Source organism: Ceratotherium simum, chromosome X (genome assembly GCF_057802395.1).
Source record: "Ceratotherium simum simum isolate JZ-2026a chromosome X, ASM5780239v1, whole genome shotgun sequence".
Classification (NCBI taxonomy): domain Eukaryota; kingdom Metazoa; phylum Chordata; class Mammalia; order Perissodactyla; family Rhinocerotidae; genus Ceratotherium; species Ceratotherium simum.
Genome location: NC_141940.1, coordinates 33137876 through 33152974, shown reverse-complemented (window position 1 = coordinate 33152974; position 15099 = coordinate 33137876). Strand labels below are relative to the sequence as shown.

General features: G+C 36.3%; 1 protein-coding gene across 2 annotated transcripts in view; it reads left to right on the top strand.

Annotated features, from left to right (window-relative positions):
• PLS3 (plastin 3) overlaps nucleotides 1-15099 on the top strand; it is an 80132-nt gene that overhangs the window by 41403 nt on the left and 23630 nt on the right. For both annotated transcript variants that reach the window (XM_087426511.1, XM_004440511.3), the window contains 2 exons: nucleotides 8485-8648; nucleotides 14476-14605. In XM_087426511.1, the coding sequence (XP_087282637.1) occupies nucleotides 8485-8648; nucleotides 14476-14605 (294 nt within the window). The remainder of the gene's footprint in view (nucleotides 1-8484; nucleotides 8649-14475; nucleotides 14606-15099) is intronic.

Below are 15099 nucleotides of genomic sequence, written 5' to 3'. Positions count from 1 at the left end.
CTTTAACATCATATAGTATGTCTTAGAGTTCAGTAGCTATGGAAGCAGTTTGTAGTATTTACATTCCAAATTTCAGTACTCAGGTCAAGTCAGTAGAAGATAATGAGAAAACAGAGTGAGAACTGATTCTTGATGCATGTGCTCACGTAAATCAACATGTGCTTAGAGAGGTAGACTATTACTATATGGCATCTCCTTGTTTAAAGGGTATAAAGTTAGATCATAATAATTTGTTATTTAAATCAGAATCTACTCTTTGACCTATGTGGAAAATCAATATTTTCTATGAAGGCATTTAGTAGTAACAGCATGCTTTGGGAAGAATAATGACCCCCAGCCAGAATGACTATTCATAATTCCATCAGAATTCTAATTAGAAAAAAATCGAATAGTCCTACATCTAACACAGTTTTGTGTGTTTGTATGAAAAAAAGGCAGTCAATTAACTTGCCATAGGTACCACTTACTATAAGAAGAGTACTACACAGTCTGATAGTAGATTGATTATGAAACAATAGCAGGTGAGTTCTTGGTTGCAAGATTTTTTAAATCTCATTATTTTGTAGAAATAGCACTATCCTAAGTGTTTTAAGATTGCATTTCCTTTGAACCTTCTGTTTTATTTACATTCATCTTTCAGTGTTGGGGACAGCCTGATTTGTTTCTTTATGAATAGAATTTGGGGATAGGGACCATAACTTATTATTGCTATTGTTTAGTCTTCAAGGCCTCACCTCCTCAAATAAATGTTTGTTGTTGAATACAGCCCTTGTTCTCATGTGCAGAATCTTGGAAATATTTTTGTGCAATATTTTTAAAAAATTAAAGCTAATTCAGATACTGTTTACCTGATGGGACTGGAATACTTTTATCAGTAAAAGAGCTTAACTGCTCCTTAAAAGCTTAATGATATAAAGAGAGCTGAGCAATTATCTTCACCGAGGAAATGGGGCTAAATTGCACTAAGTGAGAGATCAATTAGAGCTTGGACTGCAAGAAAGAGTCATTGTGGAACTACTGTCTTACTTTAAGTCATACATCTTGGAGGGTGTAGAGTAGGCAAACAGCTTCCCAAAGGCAGGAGATTGGACCATATGTCTTGTTGAAGCCCACACCAGGCGTATATTCCTAAGATATGCAGACTCTTATTACCCTATATGCTATAAATAGAAATTCTGGAATCCAAAATTTCTGCCTGTTCCTGCATATTATTCTTTTGTATTCCCCCTTCAGTATCTAGCTCAGTGTTGCACACATGTTAAGTTCTCAATAAAGCTTTAATTGATTGAATCCCAAGGAATTATACATAGTCTTTTCATCTACTGGGATTTTGTCATTATCAACTGTAAACTCAAAGGGCTTTGTTATGAAGATTTTCTTCATGGTGGAATTTATTACTACAGGTTTTGGCCATTACATTTAGCACATAAAATTTATATATAGTTTTCAGCATAAGGCTAGTGTGTAGTCTGTCTTTTAGAAAAGCGTTTAGAGACCCAGCTGAATCTTTTGATTTTCCTTTAAAATCTTTGTAGTTTTTAGTTGTCGTTAGTTATGGAGCCCTCAGGCAACTATCAAAGGTGTTATGGAAATCCTTTTTCTTTCATTCAAGGAAACTAGATTTTAAAAACAAGCTCTATAACTTATTTTCCTGTCAAGGACAATTCTTTCTTATTTTGGGGGGTGGGGTAGGGAGGACTACTTTGTCTCAGTTCAATTGTGACAAAATATGGAAATCATTATATGATTTTTCCCATCTTTTAACAATAATAGCCTTGATTATCTCTTTAGAAATTCAGCAAAATCATAGTGTGTGGAGAAAATCTCTGTAATTATCACTAATCATAGGTTTTGTTCAATCAATTAATAGTGCTTTGAAACTCTCTTTACTAGCAATAAATTGAGTATTTGGATTTAAAGTTCTCCTTTCACTCACTTTCTGCACCTGCTTAGTATTAAGCTCCAAGCAGTATATTTTCATTTAATTTTCTCAATCTTTGTTTCCAGTATTTCCCACTGGGGGATAGCAGAAGCCTTTGCTCTCATTTTTTCCTATTTCATAATGTTTCTGTTTTAATGTAAATACTGCAATGCTACATAAGTTCTTTCTAAAGAATAAATAAAACTTTTCAGAACACTTAGGAAGTAAATATTTTACCAACTAGAAAATGTCTTCTACATTCTGAGACTTTAATCTTGTGGAAGCTAGAGGTCATTTGGCTGATTACTTGGCATAAAGATAAATTCATGTAATGTAAATCTTTTCAGTTTGACTTTAGTCTTATAAATACTTATATCTGACTTTTTTTCTCTCCTAAGCAGTTGCTACCGAGCTTTTTTTTTTTTTTAAACAGGAATTCAGCACTTTTGAAATAAAAGAATAATGGGATTTTGTAAATGACTAAGAATGGTGTGGAATGACTAGGAATATAATATTCTTTATATTCCTTTGAGGCTGCCCACCAAACTAAGCCAAAACATCTTAGTTATGGTGGTTGTAGCTGTACCAGATTTTCTCATCTCAGGAAGTTGAGTTGTTTCAAATTATTTGATATTCTCTAGCATATAAACACCACATCGGGATGACACCACAAAAAGCATGGTGGTTTAGTTTAATTTACTTTTAGTATTCAGTAAAACTATACCAGTGCATATTTGTTTAATTATGACTTAAAAACTATAGCACAACCGAAAAAATAAACAAACTAACCAGTGCTCTTTCGCTGTGCCATCTGGTTAATTATCGATGGAATATTAGTAATGAAGGTCTCGGGATAGTCTGAAAAACTTGTTTTGCCGGCATGGAAGACAGGAGGACTACAAGTGTGCAGGTGTGGGGAGTAAGAGCAAGAGCTCACATGTGTGTGAGAATGCACTCATGTGAGCATGTGTGTAGGTGTGTATGTTTTTGTGTGTGTGTGTGTGAGGAAGATCAGCCCTGAGCTAACATCTATTGCCAATCCTCCTCCTTTTTTTCCCTTTTTCTCCCCAAAGCCCCAGTAGGTAGTTGTATGTCATAGTTGCACATCCTTCTAGTTGCTGTATGTGGGACGTGGCCTCAGCATGGTGGGACAAGCGGTGCGTCGGTGCGCGCCTGGGATCCGAACTCCGGCTGCCAGTAGCGCTGCCAGTAGCGGAGTGCACACGCTTAACCGCTAAGCCACGGGGCCGGCCACCGTGTGTATGTATTTTTAAAGTGAGACAGTGGCAGCAACTGCAAAATGATGGCCAAATTGCTGGAAATTGTGAGTTGGAAAAGGATTGATAGACAACATTTTTGATTGCCTGGTCTCAGCCCTCCAACCTTGTCCAGCCTTCAGCTGTACTTGACGTCCACCTTTGGGGATCCACTGTTAGGATGAGCTCTTAGGTAGCGACCTCTATTCTACCCTTAGCTGGGTCTCATTAAACTGCCTCTTATATTTGCTGGAATGAGCTACCTCAAAAGGTAAAAGCTGTGAAAGGCAAAACCCATGTTTAGCTAAGCATCTGGAGATATTTAGCAACTATCTTTTCTAAGGTTTTAATGTCTAATGAAAGCTTGACTTTACTGCCTAGATCTTAGGGTGGAATATAATCTAAATTCTTCTGCACAAGTCTTTTGGCTGAGTCTTTTAAATCAATGTTTCATGTGCTTTCATGGGCATTCAAGATCGTGTGTGTAAATCCATTATTGTTAGACATATAGATTCCTTTTGTCATTTTTTTTAGTACAAAAAGATTGTGGAATATATTGGTTAAACTAAATGGAACTTTTAAACCCAGCTTTTCTGAAAGGATGTGTATCTGCACTTAATTGTTTTTTTCTTTAAGTCCAAATGAGCACTGTCCGTAGTGGGTTAGTAAAGAGGTTGCATGTGTGTTGCAGATGAGGGCAAACATATGCGACCTCTTTATAAAGCAAGACACTAGATTTAAACAGATTCAAGGCTGGTTAAAGCAACATACACATACAACCTGGAGGTCAAAGGAAATCCCAGTCTTTTTTACTATCAGATTTATAAGACAAAGTAGCACCCCAAAAGATGCGTTTGAAGTGATCGACTGCACCACATACCACCTGGACATGGGCAGTGTAAAACAGCAGCTAAAATCAAAACCACTTGAATTCTGGCTCAGCTTTCTCCAGACAAGTACTTAAAATAGCTTAAATAACAGGATGCAAGGGGAGGGAAAACATTTCCTTTTAAGGATATGCATTCTTGGTGTGATTCAAACTTCTGCAGGAACATGGCTGTATAATAAGTTTATTTACTTTAAGATTACTTGGGGGAAGGGTGTTGGGAGAGTTAACTGGCATTTAAAATAATACTTAGTACAAGAGCAGAAGGAGGTTTCTTTTAAAACAGAATGCAGCTGTGAACCTACGTGTGTCATCAGGGAGAGAGACACACACGCAGAGACAGACAGAATCTGTTGTTACAAACAGTTGGTTCCTTTCTGATGAATTCGGTAGCCAATATGAAAGACGGGCCTCTCTGGTACAGCATTGGGAGCCTCTTAGTGATTTTTTTTTTTTAAGTATAGTGATTTTTCTTTAAAAATAAGAACATATGGTCAATTTAGTGAAATTTAGCTCTTTCTGCAGGAACTTTGTTCAGGGGTAGGTGGAGTTTCTTTTCTCCTGCTGCCTGCTTCTCTCTGCACATACTGACCATATTTTCTAAACCAAAAAGTTGAGGCATGTGCTTGCGGAAACGTTGAGAATGCTCTGGATAACATAGGCTGTACGATAATATCTACTTTATCAGGTAGTTGAAAATATGATGCTGGAACAGAGGAGTCTGTGAAATGCAGAATCTGTTCCACCTCGTGCCAATGTGTAGTTAATGAAAAAGTGGCAAGTGAGCCAGAAAGGGGTTCCAGAATATTGGCAGCTTTAATGAGAAAATAAAGGACTGTCATCATGCCAGGAGGTTGTGAATTTAGTTTCCAGTTGTTAAAACTGTTTTCAATCTAGGTCTGTGTTTTTTGGGTCAGTTTATTATTAAATTCTCATGTTTATGTCAAAACTCAGAATAGGAAAAGTTCACCATCAAACATAATTTTGAGCTCCCAGCTAATAACATCATTGATTAGATAGAATCTTTCTAAAATGCCATTGTGCAATCTCATTTTCTGGCCTTCCGAAGCACAGCACATTAGATCTCTGATATTGTTCAAGGATGTGTGTGTGTGTGTGTGTGTGTGTGTTGGCTGCAGACTAGAAATAAAATTAGCATAAAACTCTTTAAAAATAATTGCACCCTATTTTGTCTTTCAAATACTTTACCAGCTGGGAGATTTTGTAAAATTAATTGCAAGCCGCCTTTTTAGGCTCCCTCTGCCTTCCTATTGAAATTGAAATTGTTTTCTTCAAGAGATATGATTTAGGAGCTCTAAGAAAGGCTTGCTATAATTTACTAGTACTAACACTAAAATGCCTTTGATCACGTGAGGTCATACAAGCTAGATCTGCTGCTAAAATATGGAAAAATTACAGAATAGGTAGAACTTTTAAAATATGTAAAACTAGATATGTTCAATGATTCTTTTCCCATCTCAGGAAAGGTATAGGATAGATATTCCACTTGACTCAACATTTTAACAAGGATTTTGAAGCCATAGGTTCAAGAACCAAGGGTTCTGCTGATAAATTTCTGTATGTTTGGTATCTGGCTCAGTACCTGCCACAGAGTAGGTACTCAGTTTGTTCTGAGGTTGACTCATGCTCAACAAATGCACATGGTATTTCTTAATAAAGTCAAAGCAGGTTTCCACATTTAGAATGAGAGAGAGGTCCTGACCTGACAACCATCACTGGCTGTCTACTTGGGTACTCCTTGGTGGGTGTGTCCACTTAGAAAACCAAATTACAGATCTGAAGGCTACTGGGTAGGGACAGGATTAGAACAAAGGGAATGAGATTGAATGTTATTTTAGGGATATTTCTGTCGTTATGGTTTCCTGATGAATTGCTATTCAGTCTTTTAGTACTATTTCTGTATTTTTTGTCACTGTTTGTTTAATTTTGTTTTTAAAATGCTCAGTAGATTAGAGCATTCTTTTCCTGGTTAATATTTGAGAATCAATGATTCTACGAAAATAATTTTTCCCATTGCTTTATTATATACATATGTATTATGTGCTACATATTGGGCTGGGAGAGAAAAAGATTTAGAAGAATCTTTATCAAGAGATTTGCAACCTAATAAGATTGTCATGTAATGACAAGTTCTTATTCCTCCAACCCCCTTTAAAATGTTCCTATCAGTTACTAAAAACATCTGTTATTACTACACTTACATCAAAATGGAGTTTCCACATGTGGTGATTTTATGTTAGTTATATTTTAGGGTGGCTACTTCCTGGCATCTTTTAATCACATCAGTGAGCTTCTAATTAATGCTCAAGAGAGGTTATTTCAGAGAGGGCTCACGCAAGTGGTAGTTGTCCCCATTGCCAACATCTCTGTTCTGCCTGATGTGAATAAACTGCCCGATAGACTAGACTCTCAGGGCCTTGGTCAGTTTCATGCAGCTCTTAAATTTATTATAGTTCTCCAATATTTATTTTTAAACATTTCTACCTTCCACTTCAAGTATATCACTGAGAATACAAAAAGAACCTGTTACTAGGTATGCTAGGTCTAAACTGGAGTAAATAACCTAATTAAATTATGCTCAGATATGTCATTTCAGAAGTCAGGGAAAAATAGAATACATTTAAAAATATCTTTCTATCGGAAATTGCTGAAGTGGACAACGTTTTGATAATTGCAAAGAATAAGCTATCTCCTTCAATAAAGATATCATAAAACTGAAGGACTATTGTGTTTAGATAATGAGGTGTAGTAGCGATCAGAATGTTATTACTCTATATTTGTTTTTAATATGTATTATGATGTTATCTCCAGGTTTTTTTTATTAAAGTGTGTGTGCACGCGCACGTGCACGCGTGTGGATTGTGAAATCCTGTGTACTTGAATTTAGAATCATAGTGTGTTCGAGTCAAAAAGGGACCTTAGAGATCATTTGATCCAGAGCACTCCTTTTACAGATGAGAAAACTAAGACCTGCAGAGATGAATTGTGCAAATTAGTAGCCAAGATGAAATGAGATCCTGTTACATTACTCCCACCTGTGTCCCTTCAACTGTGTTGCGTGTCTTTCACTATGCCATACTTGCTCCCTAGTACTGCACTCTATTTTAACTTTAAAGAAACTAGGAGAAGCAGATTGGTATATGCATGGGAGAAGGTATGTTTAAATCCAAGAATTTTATTTATCAAAAGTTGCTAAAATCCTGCCATAGTGTCATGTGGATTACTTTGTTCTTTTTAGCAACTGCAGATGTTATTACTGGATTGATTTCTAATAAAGTGTTTGATGTATGACCTTTTATAAATTCAAAGCAAAGAAAGTGAAGATGTGCCCTAGGGGAATTAAGTACCTTATCCAGGAGGAAATATTAGTAATTTTCAGAAGTGTTGAGTAGTTTAGGGATGATGTTTTAAAAATATAGATATTTTAATTGATAGATTTAAAATATAGTAATCTATGTTTAAGAAAATTTGACTCTAGAAATATACCACATTAAAACTAAACATATAATTTCATCCACCTTCAAAATATTGGGAGAATGGTTTCATATAGGAGATTTAATATTTTAATAATTGGAAAAAATTGGCTAATATGAATTATGCTTAGATCACACAGCATAAAATCCAAAGTATGTTCCATGGCCTATAAGAGCTTTTATGATCTGCTCCCTGACTTCATCTGTGATTTTCTCCTTTGCTGACTCTGCTCAAGTCATACTGGACCTTTGCTTTTCCCAAAACACATCAGACACTCTTCCACACCACAAACTTTGCATTTGCTCTTTCCTCTACCTGAATCTCTTCCTCTAGATAGCCACATGATTTGCCCCCTTACCCCCTGTAAGCCTTCATTCAAATATAACCTTATCAAAGTGGCCACCCTTGACCATTCTGTCGAAACAGCACCCCCACCATGACCCCCACCCCAACCTGTCACTATAATCCGGGGTTATTCAGCTTCAGCACTATTGACATTTTGAGTTGCATAATTCGGTCTTGCAGAGTGGGGGCCGGAGGGGGTCATATGCATTGTCGGATATTTAGCAGCATCCCTGGGGTCTACACACTGGGTGCCAGGAGCATCCTCTCCCCACCCCACACTTCCAGTTGTGGCAATCAAAAATGTCTCCAGACATTTTTGAATGTCCCCTGGGAGGCACAATAGGCCCCCAGTCTAACCCCTTACGCTGCTTTAATTTTCGTCATAGCACTTATGTTATATTACATTATATTATTTTATAGTCGTGCCTCATGTTATATGTTATTTGCTTATTAGTTGTCATTAGAATGTGAGCTCTCGAACTAATGAGCTGAGCCTCAAATGAAGAAAAATACTCTAAAAGGTTAACTTATTTCTCCTAAAACTTCTTTTCCTTTTTTGCTTGCTCTCCCTTTTTACAAAGATCTCAACAGCAATGGATTCATTTGTGACTATGAACTTCATGAGCTTTTCAAGGAAGCCAATATGCCATTACCAGGATATAAAGTGAGAGAGATTATTCAGAAACTCATGCTGGATGGTGACAGGAATAAAGATGGGAAGATAAGCTTTGACGAATTTGTTTATGTAAGTATGTGAAAATCCACCATTGTTAAGAGTAATGATCGTTCCTTTGTCTAGTGGGATCTTATAGTCATAAGTCCTATTATATTAAGTTCCTAAATATATCATATTAGTACTGTTATAAGTAATAACGTTTCTCTCATCCCACCCACTAAATTTTTAGTTCTTTTAGCCATTAGAATATCTTAACAAAAGAATTGAGAAAAAGAATCAAAAATATAACACATTGCTCGCTGTGTAAGGTCAGCAGTCTCTTTTGGGGGCATCATTAAAGGGCGGTTTTCAAGGTGCTGCTTGACATCCTAAAGTGCTCTTTCTATCTACCTCAGTGAACGGGTGCTCCCAAATTTTAATGATACACCCTGACTCACAGTCTTGGAAGCTTCCTGAGTTGAACTTTCTGATTAAAAAGATGTTTGCCACTCTCGTGGTAGTAGTATTTAACTGTACCATTCTCTAGGATGATAATTTTGATAATTAAAAGTTAGAAGCATATCTTTTTAGTCCATTGGAAGAGGCATTTAAAATTCTTGTTTTCTTCTCTAGTATCGTCAAATACTCTTAAAGGTTAGGGGCTGATTTCTTAATTCTTCGATCCCCAAGCACCTAGTTTACTGTTCTGTACTCAGTGCTCGGAGCGTGTGTGTAGCACTCGTTATTGAAGCCTAATGCTTTTAGCTGCTGGGGAGCGAGGTCTAGATTTTCTAGACATAGGCCATTTTCAGTCTGTATTCACTGACAGAGCATTTGAGATACATGTTAAAGAATAGCTGTGGCCTCTTCCCTCAATTAAGGACACCCTTCAGATTTCATTGGTTTTATGTATTATTAATTTAAGGCTGAGTTTGACTAGATCTAATTAGGCCTTCCTCAGAGTATATTGCAAACAGGTAATTAGTGCCTAATATTTATCACAAACTTCCTAGCACTCTTATCCTCCTTTTCCGTGGTTTATTTTGCCCAAGACACCTGAAATGATGACATATCCTCCCATCAGTAAACATGGCTCACTATAGCAAGTCCAATTCTGATATGTTCTCTCCAATTAGAAGTAACTCCATTAGAACACCACGAGAGTTCAAGAAGCAACTTGGCTAAGTAATGATGTCTACTCAGCTGATAGCATGTTGTGGGGGGAGTTCCAGTTTTCAGAATGCAGACGTGTCATAATTATAATGATATTGTTCTTCTCATCATCTTTTGAAATACTGATTTCTTCCCCACCCTTTTTGTCTCCAGTTATTGCCAAAGCCTTTTGTTTTGAGTTCTGTGTTCGATAGTAAGTTGCAATTGACTTGCAATATGAGCACTTGCATGTCCTCTGGTGTATAACTTGCTCCTCTTGTAACTGCATGTTTAATTGTGAATTTAAAGCAGCTTAGAGCAGTAGTTAATTATGAAGTGTTCATTTTCACATGATTTACTGCTCAGAATTTTTTAATCTACTAGAAAGAACAGACAAATCATTAAGATTTGCAGTGTGCCAGTGTTGTTAAGGGCAAAATCATGCAAGTGTCTTTGAGAAAAAGGATCTTAGGGAAATATTTAATTTCGTATGTTTTGAAACGTTGCAGTTTCTGCACAGCTGTTTGTGGCTTTTAAGTGAGGAGATGTGATTATCTTAGTATATTCTTAAAAAGTAAAGAACACGCATAATAATTTTAGCATTGCCAGGGATTTTTTAAAAAATAAGATAGCAATGAGGACATTTTAGGTTAAAATGTACATTTTAGAATTGGAAGGAATCAATATATTTATACTCCTTCATTTTGCAAATTAAAAAAAAAAAGCCTGGGTTCCTGAAAAAGGAAGACTTGCCCAACATTACACAGGGTACTTGCAGCTTTTTCCAGTTACCTCCTTTCTATTCAAGAAATTTGAAATATGAAGGACAGTAAAATAACCTGCCTGGAGTTTCAGGATGATACCACCATGACTGTACTGAAAGAAAGATGGGCATTTAACCAAATGTCTGTCCGCTCCCATCTGCTTTGTCATCAATGAAACATCTTACAAATTGTTATACAAAGCATAGGTAGATCTTAGTTACCTGAGAAAGGAAGCACGTTATTCCTGTCAAGTATTAACATAAGGAAATAGAAATAAACATGTTCTTGCACGTTAGGTTTTTGGTTTTTATTTAAATTGCTGCTTAAGAGGTGTTAATTGCAAACCAGACTACAAACAAAACCAGTTTATGTTAATTTTGGAGAAGAATATATATAGGGTGGAAAGAGTCCATAAATTATACGTAAACTTCAAACATTAAAATTAAATTTAATACCTTGATTTTGTTTCTTCTAAGTATTTCAAAACTAAGTTACTGGATTTTTATACTTAAAAGATAATAGGCTTTTTTTCCTGCATCTATAAAAAGACTGGTATGTCAGTTTCTTTCAGCAGAGATGTCTGCATTAAACTCTTATTTTCATAGTGAGAAACTTGTCCTTGAATAATGGTAATAAGTTGTTGACCTGTTTTAAGACTTTTACTAATAGTATCAACCTCATAGAATTAAATAACTTCATATAAGTAAAATGCTTAGAACAGTGCCAGCTATCTAGCAAATGCTATATAGTATAGGTGTTAGTTGTTGGAACAGTTATTTCTTTTTTTTTTTAAGTGGTGTTCTTTTCCTATTATTACTAAGTTTAGGCCTACAACAGATTCCAAAAAAAGGAAAAATTCAAACCTGCTACTTTGGAAACACTTTGGAAGCAAGCCTCAAACACTGGAAGCCAGTCAATATTTTTTTGCAATTCTTTCTGAAATCTTTCCTTTTTCTTAAGTCATATGCCTCTGGGTTGCTTTGGTTTGGCCACTAGTCCTGTGCTGAGCTAGAAAGGTGATGAAACTTTTAAAAGGAACAAGAAACATATGTACTCCATAAAAGAGACTGGAAAAGATATACAGGACCAGCGTGAGCAGTGTCCACCCAGAGTTTGTTGACACATGATAAAGCAAGTCCTTCCTCATGGAGGGAAAACAGCACGAAACAGTGAGCTCGTTAGTATCACCACGGGCAGCTTTGAAAAGCTTCATTGAGAAGCCTCCAGCACAGTAGTTGGCCTTGTGTATCTCTGATTTCAGAGATTCTTGTTAAGCCAAGGCTTATACTCAAATAGCTTTATCATCCACTCGAGCAATTTCTTTACTCAAGTAGAAAATAAAATGCAAATTCCTGCGTAGTGAATCAATTTAACAGATACATAAACCTTCTATTTTAATTTTTATTATATTTTAATTTTTTTTAATCTAAGGAACAGAAGAAAATACTGTGAACCTGAACATTTGAGCTTGGCTGGAATAATTTATTTATAAATATTTAGAAAATGAAGGTCATGTAACTTTTGTAAGACAATTGAAAATTAACTAATTTAATTGCAACTTTGTATGTCATTCCCAAGCCTTAGGAGTTTAATGAGAGCCGTGTAAGTAATTGCGTTAGGATATTATACAGCAGATATTCCTTTTTTATTATAATTTGTATTATTCCTCTTTTCTGTATACAAATTGGATTTATTTTTCAGCTGAAATTGTGATCATGGAAACCACTTAATTTTTAGAAGCAAATGATCCTTGAGGCAAAGATAGTCATAATAAGAAAAATAAGTTTCCATGTGTTATTCTGAGGCAGTAACTCTGAGGCAGTAACATTTTGGACATTTTTGGTCATTCCAGTGATTGATGGTATGTCAGTCATGAGAAAATTCACACATTTATGATTTTAATTTACTAGACAATGTTTTACCAAATGAAGAATAAGGTAGAATGGTGAAGATTGTTTTTTCACCGAGCAGATATGTAGTTATCACAGGGGGAGCTATGGGAACGATATGCATCACAGTTAGCATCACCATATTCCCAGGTAAACATTTTCTTGTGTAATCTTGGCTTGAAAGTTAAGGTAAATTAAATGAAATTAAAGTTGGACTAAAACAATCAGAGTGTAAGTAAAAATAATTTTAATAATTTGAAAGTTAACCAGAGTACGTGAGTCAGCTCCACATTATTGATACTTAACAAGAGTCAGTATAATGGCCAGAGAGGAGGGAAAGTGATTTCCTTGGTTGTGTGTCATATTTAGAGTAGTCATTGTGTATGTGTGTCTATATCCATATACAGACATAGACACACATCCATGCTAAAATTCTACCTCTGAAATTACAGGTATAGCATAAAATCACAGCTCTGGAAATTGAGTAAGCTTGGTTTTGTAAAAGTTACTGTTTACTATCTTCCTAAATAAAATTGGGTTTATAAGTCCAAGGAAAGTCAGAATTTAAGAAAGGTAACAGGAAAAGATGACTTGGTGATAGGGTCGCTGACAACACCTACAGCAACTTTTCTGACAGTTACAAAAAGTCACTGTCTCTGGGTGGATTAATTATAAAAAGAAGCCCTCCTGGAAATAGAAAGGCACTTCTTCTTTCAGCCTGACACAGTCTTGTACAAGACACAAGGCTTGGTTAGTGGAGCATGGGCTGGATTTCAGCTTCTACTCGTGCCTGCTCTCACGGATTCACCCTGAACTGCTAGATATTGTGACCCTGTTCTATGAACTTCAAACACAGGCTGCACCTCCTGAAATGTGTGTGTGTGAGTATGTACTTGTCAATAATGCTAAAGGCCTTTGAGTTATTTTTTATTTGTTCAGCAACTTTTTCATTAGGGTCGTGAGTTTCTTTCGGTAAGTCCACTTATGTGTTCTAAACACTTTTTAAAGAAATGTGTATGAAGATGCTACATCTTGCTCGTGTTTTACTGGCAGTGGCTAATTTAGCCATGCACATTGGTAGATCAGGAACAAATTTGGGGTTATGTAAGTTCCAGTATTTAAGACATATACAAACAGTCCTTTAGAATGTCCATTCAATCAAGTGGTTAGAGTAGCACGTGAAATTTGCTTTGTTACAACCTGCTCTTGTACAATTAGATGGTACAAGTTAAATTTCGTTAGCCGTGTTTCTTATTGTGGAGAGAAGCTGGACTTCGTAAATGCTCCCACAAGACAATCACTGGACAGCCTCTTTTCTGTGTTTATCTCAATGGTCATCTATTGCTGCCAACTTAACACATTTTTTCACCTTATTCTATTCTTTTTTTTTTTTTTGAGGAAGATTGGCCCTGAGCTAACATCTGTTGCCGATCTTCCTCTTTTCCTTTTTTTCCTCCCCAAAGACCCAGTACCTAGATGTGTATCATAGTTGTAGAGTTGTAGCTCTTCTATGTAGGATGCCGCCTCAGCATGGCCTGATGAGTGATGAGTAGGTCCGCGCCGGGATCCGAACTCGAGAACCCTGGGCCACCAAAGCAGAACTCGCGAACTTAACAGCTACGCCACCAGGCCAGCCCCTATTCTATACATTTTGATTCAACACACTCTTTCAGAGCTACCCCACTATGCCAAAAAATAGTTATTTTTATTGATTCCTAGGTTTTCATCTTTCTTTGCACTAAGAATTATGATTAAACAAAGGAGATCCCTCAGCCTTTTCTCTCCAGGAAAAGGACAAAGCCTTACTCAATTAACAGATGTACCTATGCCTTTGATCCACGCTAGCTTTCGGCTTAAAGCGAATTCAATGCATGTGGCACTTAATGTTTTCAACAAGTGTGTGCAATTGACTTGCTGACGCTTTGTTTTCAAGAGCAGTATTGTAGTACTTGTTTAGCATTTTAAAAACTCAAGCCCAGTTTTCTGTATCTTTTAACACTCATCACCTATGAAGGAAAATGTAGGTGATCAGAGTATAAAGAAGATAAACATGCTTATTGTTGTGCTTGGTTTAAAATTAATTGTGAATCAACAACATATTTTAATTAATAGATTTTCCAAGAGGTAAAAAGCAGTGATATTGCCAAAACCTTTCGCAAAGCAATCAACAGGAAAGAAGGGATTTGTGCTCTGGGAGGAACGTCAGAGCTGTCCAGTGAAGGAACCCAGCACTCTTACTCAGGTAATCGTTTCACGTGCATTAGTTTAACACAATGAACTAAGTAGAGTGCATGCTCTAATGTCAAGGAGGGGCTCTAGAAAAACATTGCCTCCTAATTAAGAATACAGTAGAAGTCTTTTGTGACATGTATTTGGACTTGGGACTGATACTTGCTGTAAAGGCATTATCAGTATTTATTGTATGCCTTTGTTAGCTTGCAAGAGACGCGATGCAATATGTGCAATGATAGGCTTCATTATAGTAGAGTTCTACAGTAATATAAATATAATTTTTAAAGAATTATGTAACTACTCTAAGGCTCAGTTAACCTTGCTCTATTCTTTTTGTTAACTTTGTAGTTCCCAGTAGCCACTGTGTTGCATTCAAGTGTCTGAGTTTCCAAAGAGAATAACCACATGTTTGTGACACATTAACAGTCAGCACTACTGTACAACTATTTTAGGCTTTGGAGGCAAATATTTAACCTAGAGGATGAACTAATTTCTTGTTATTCA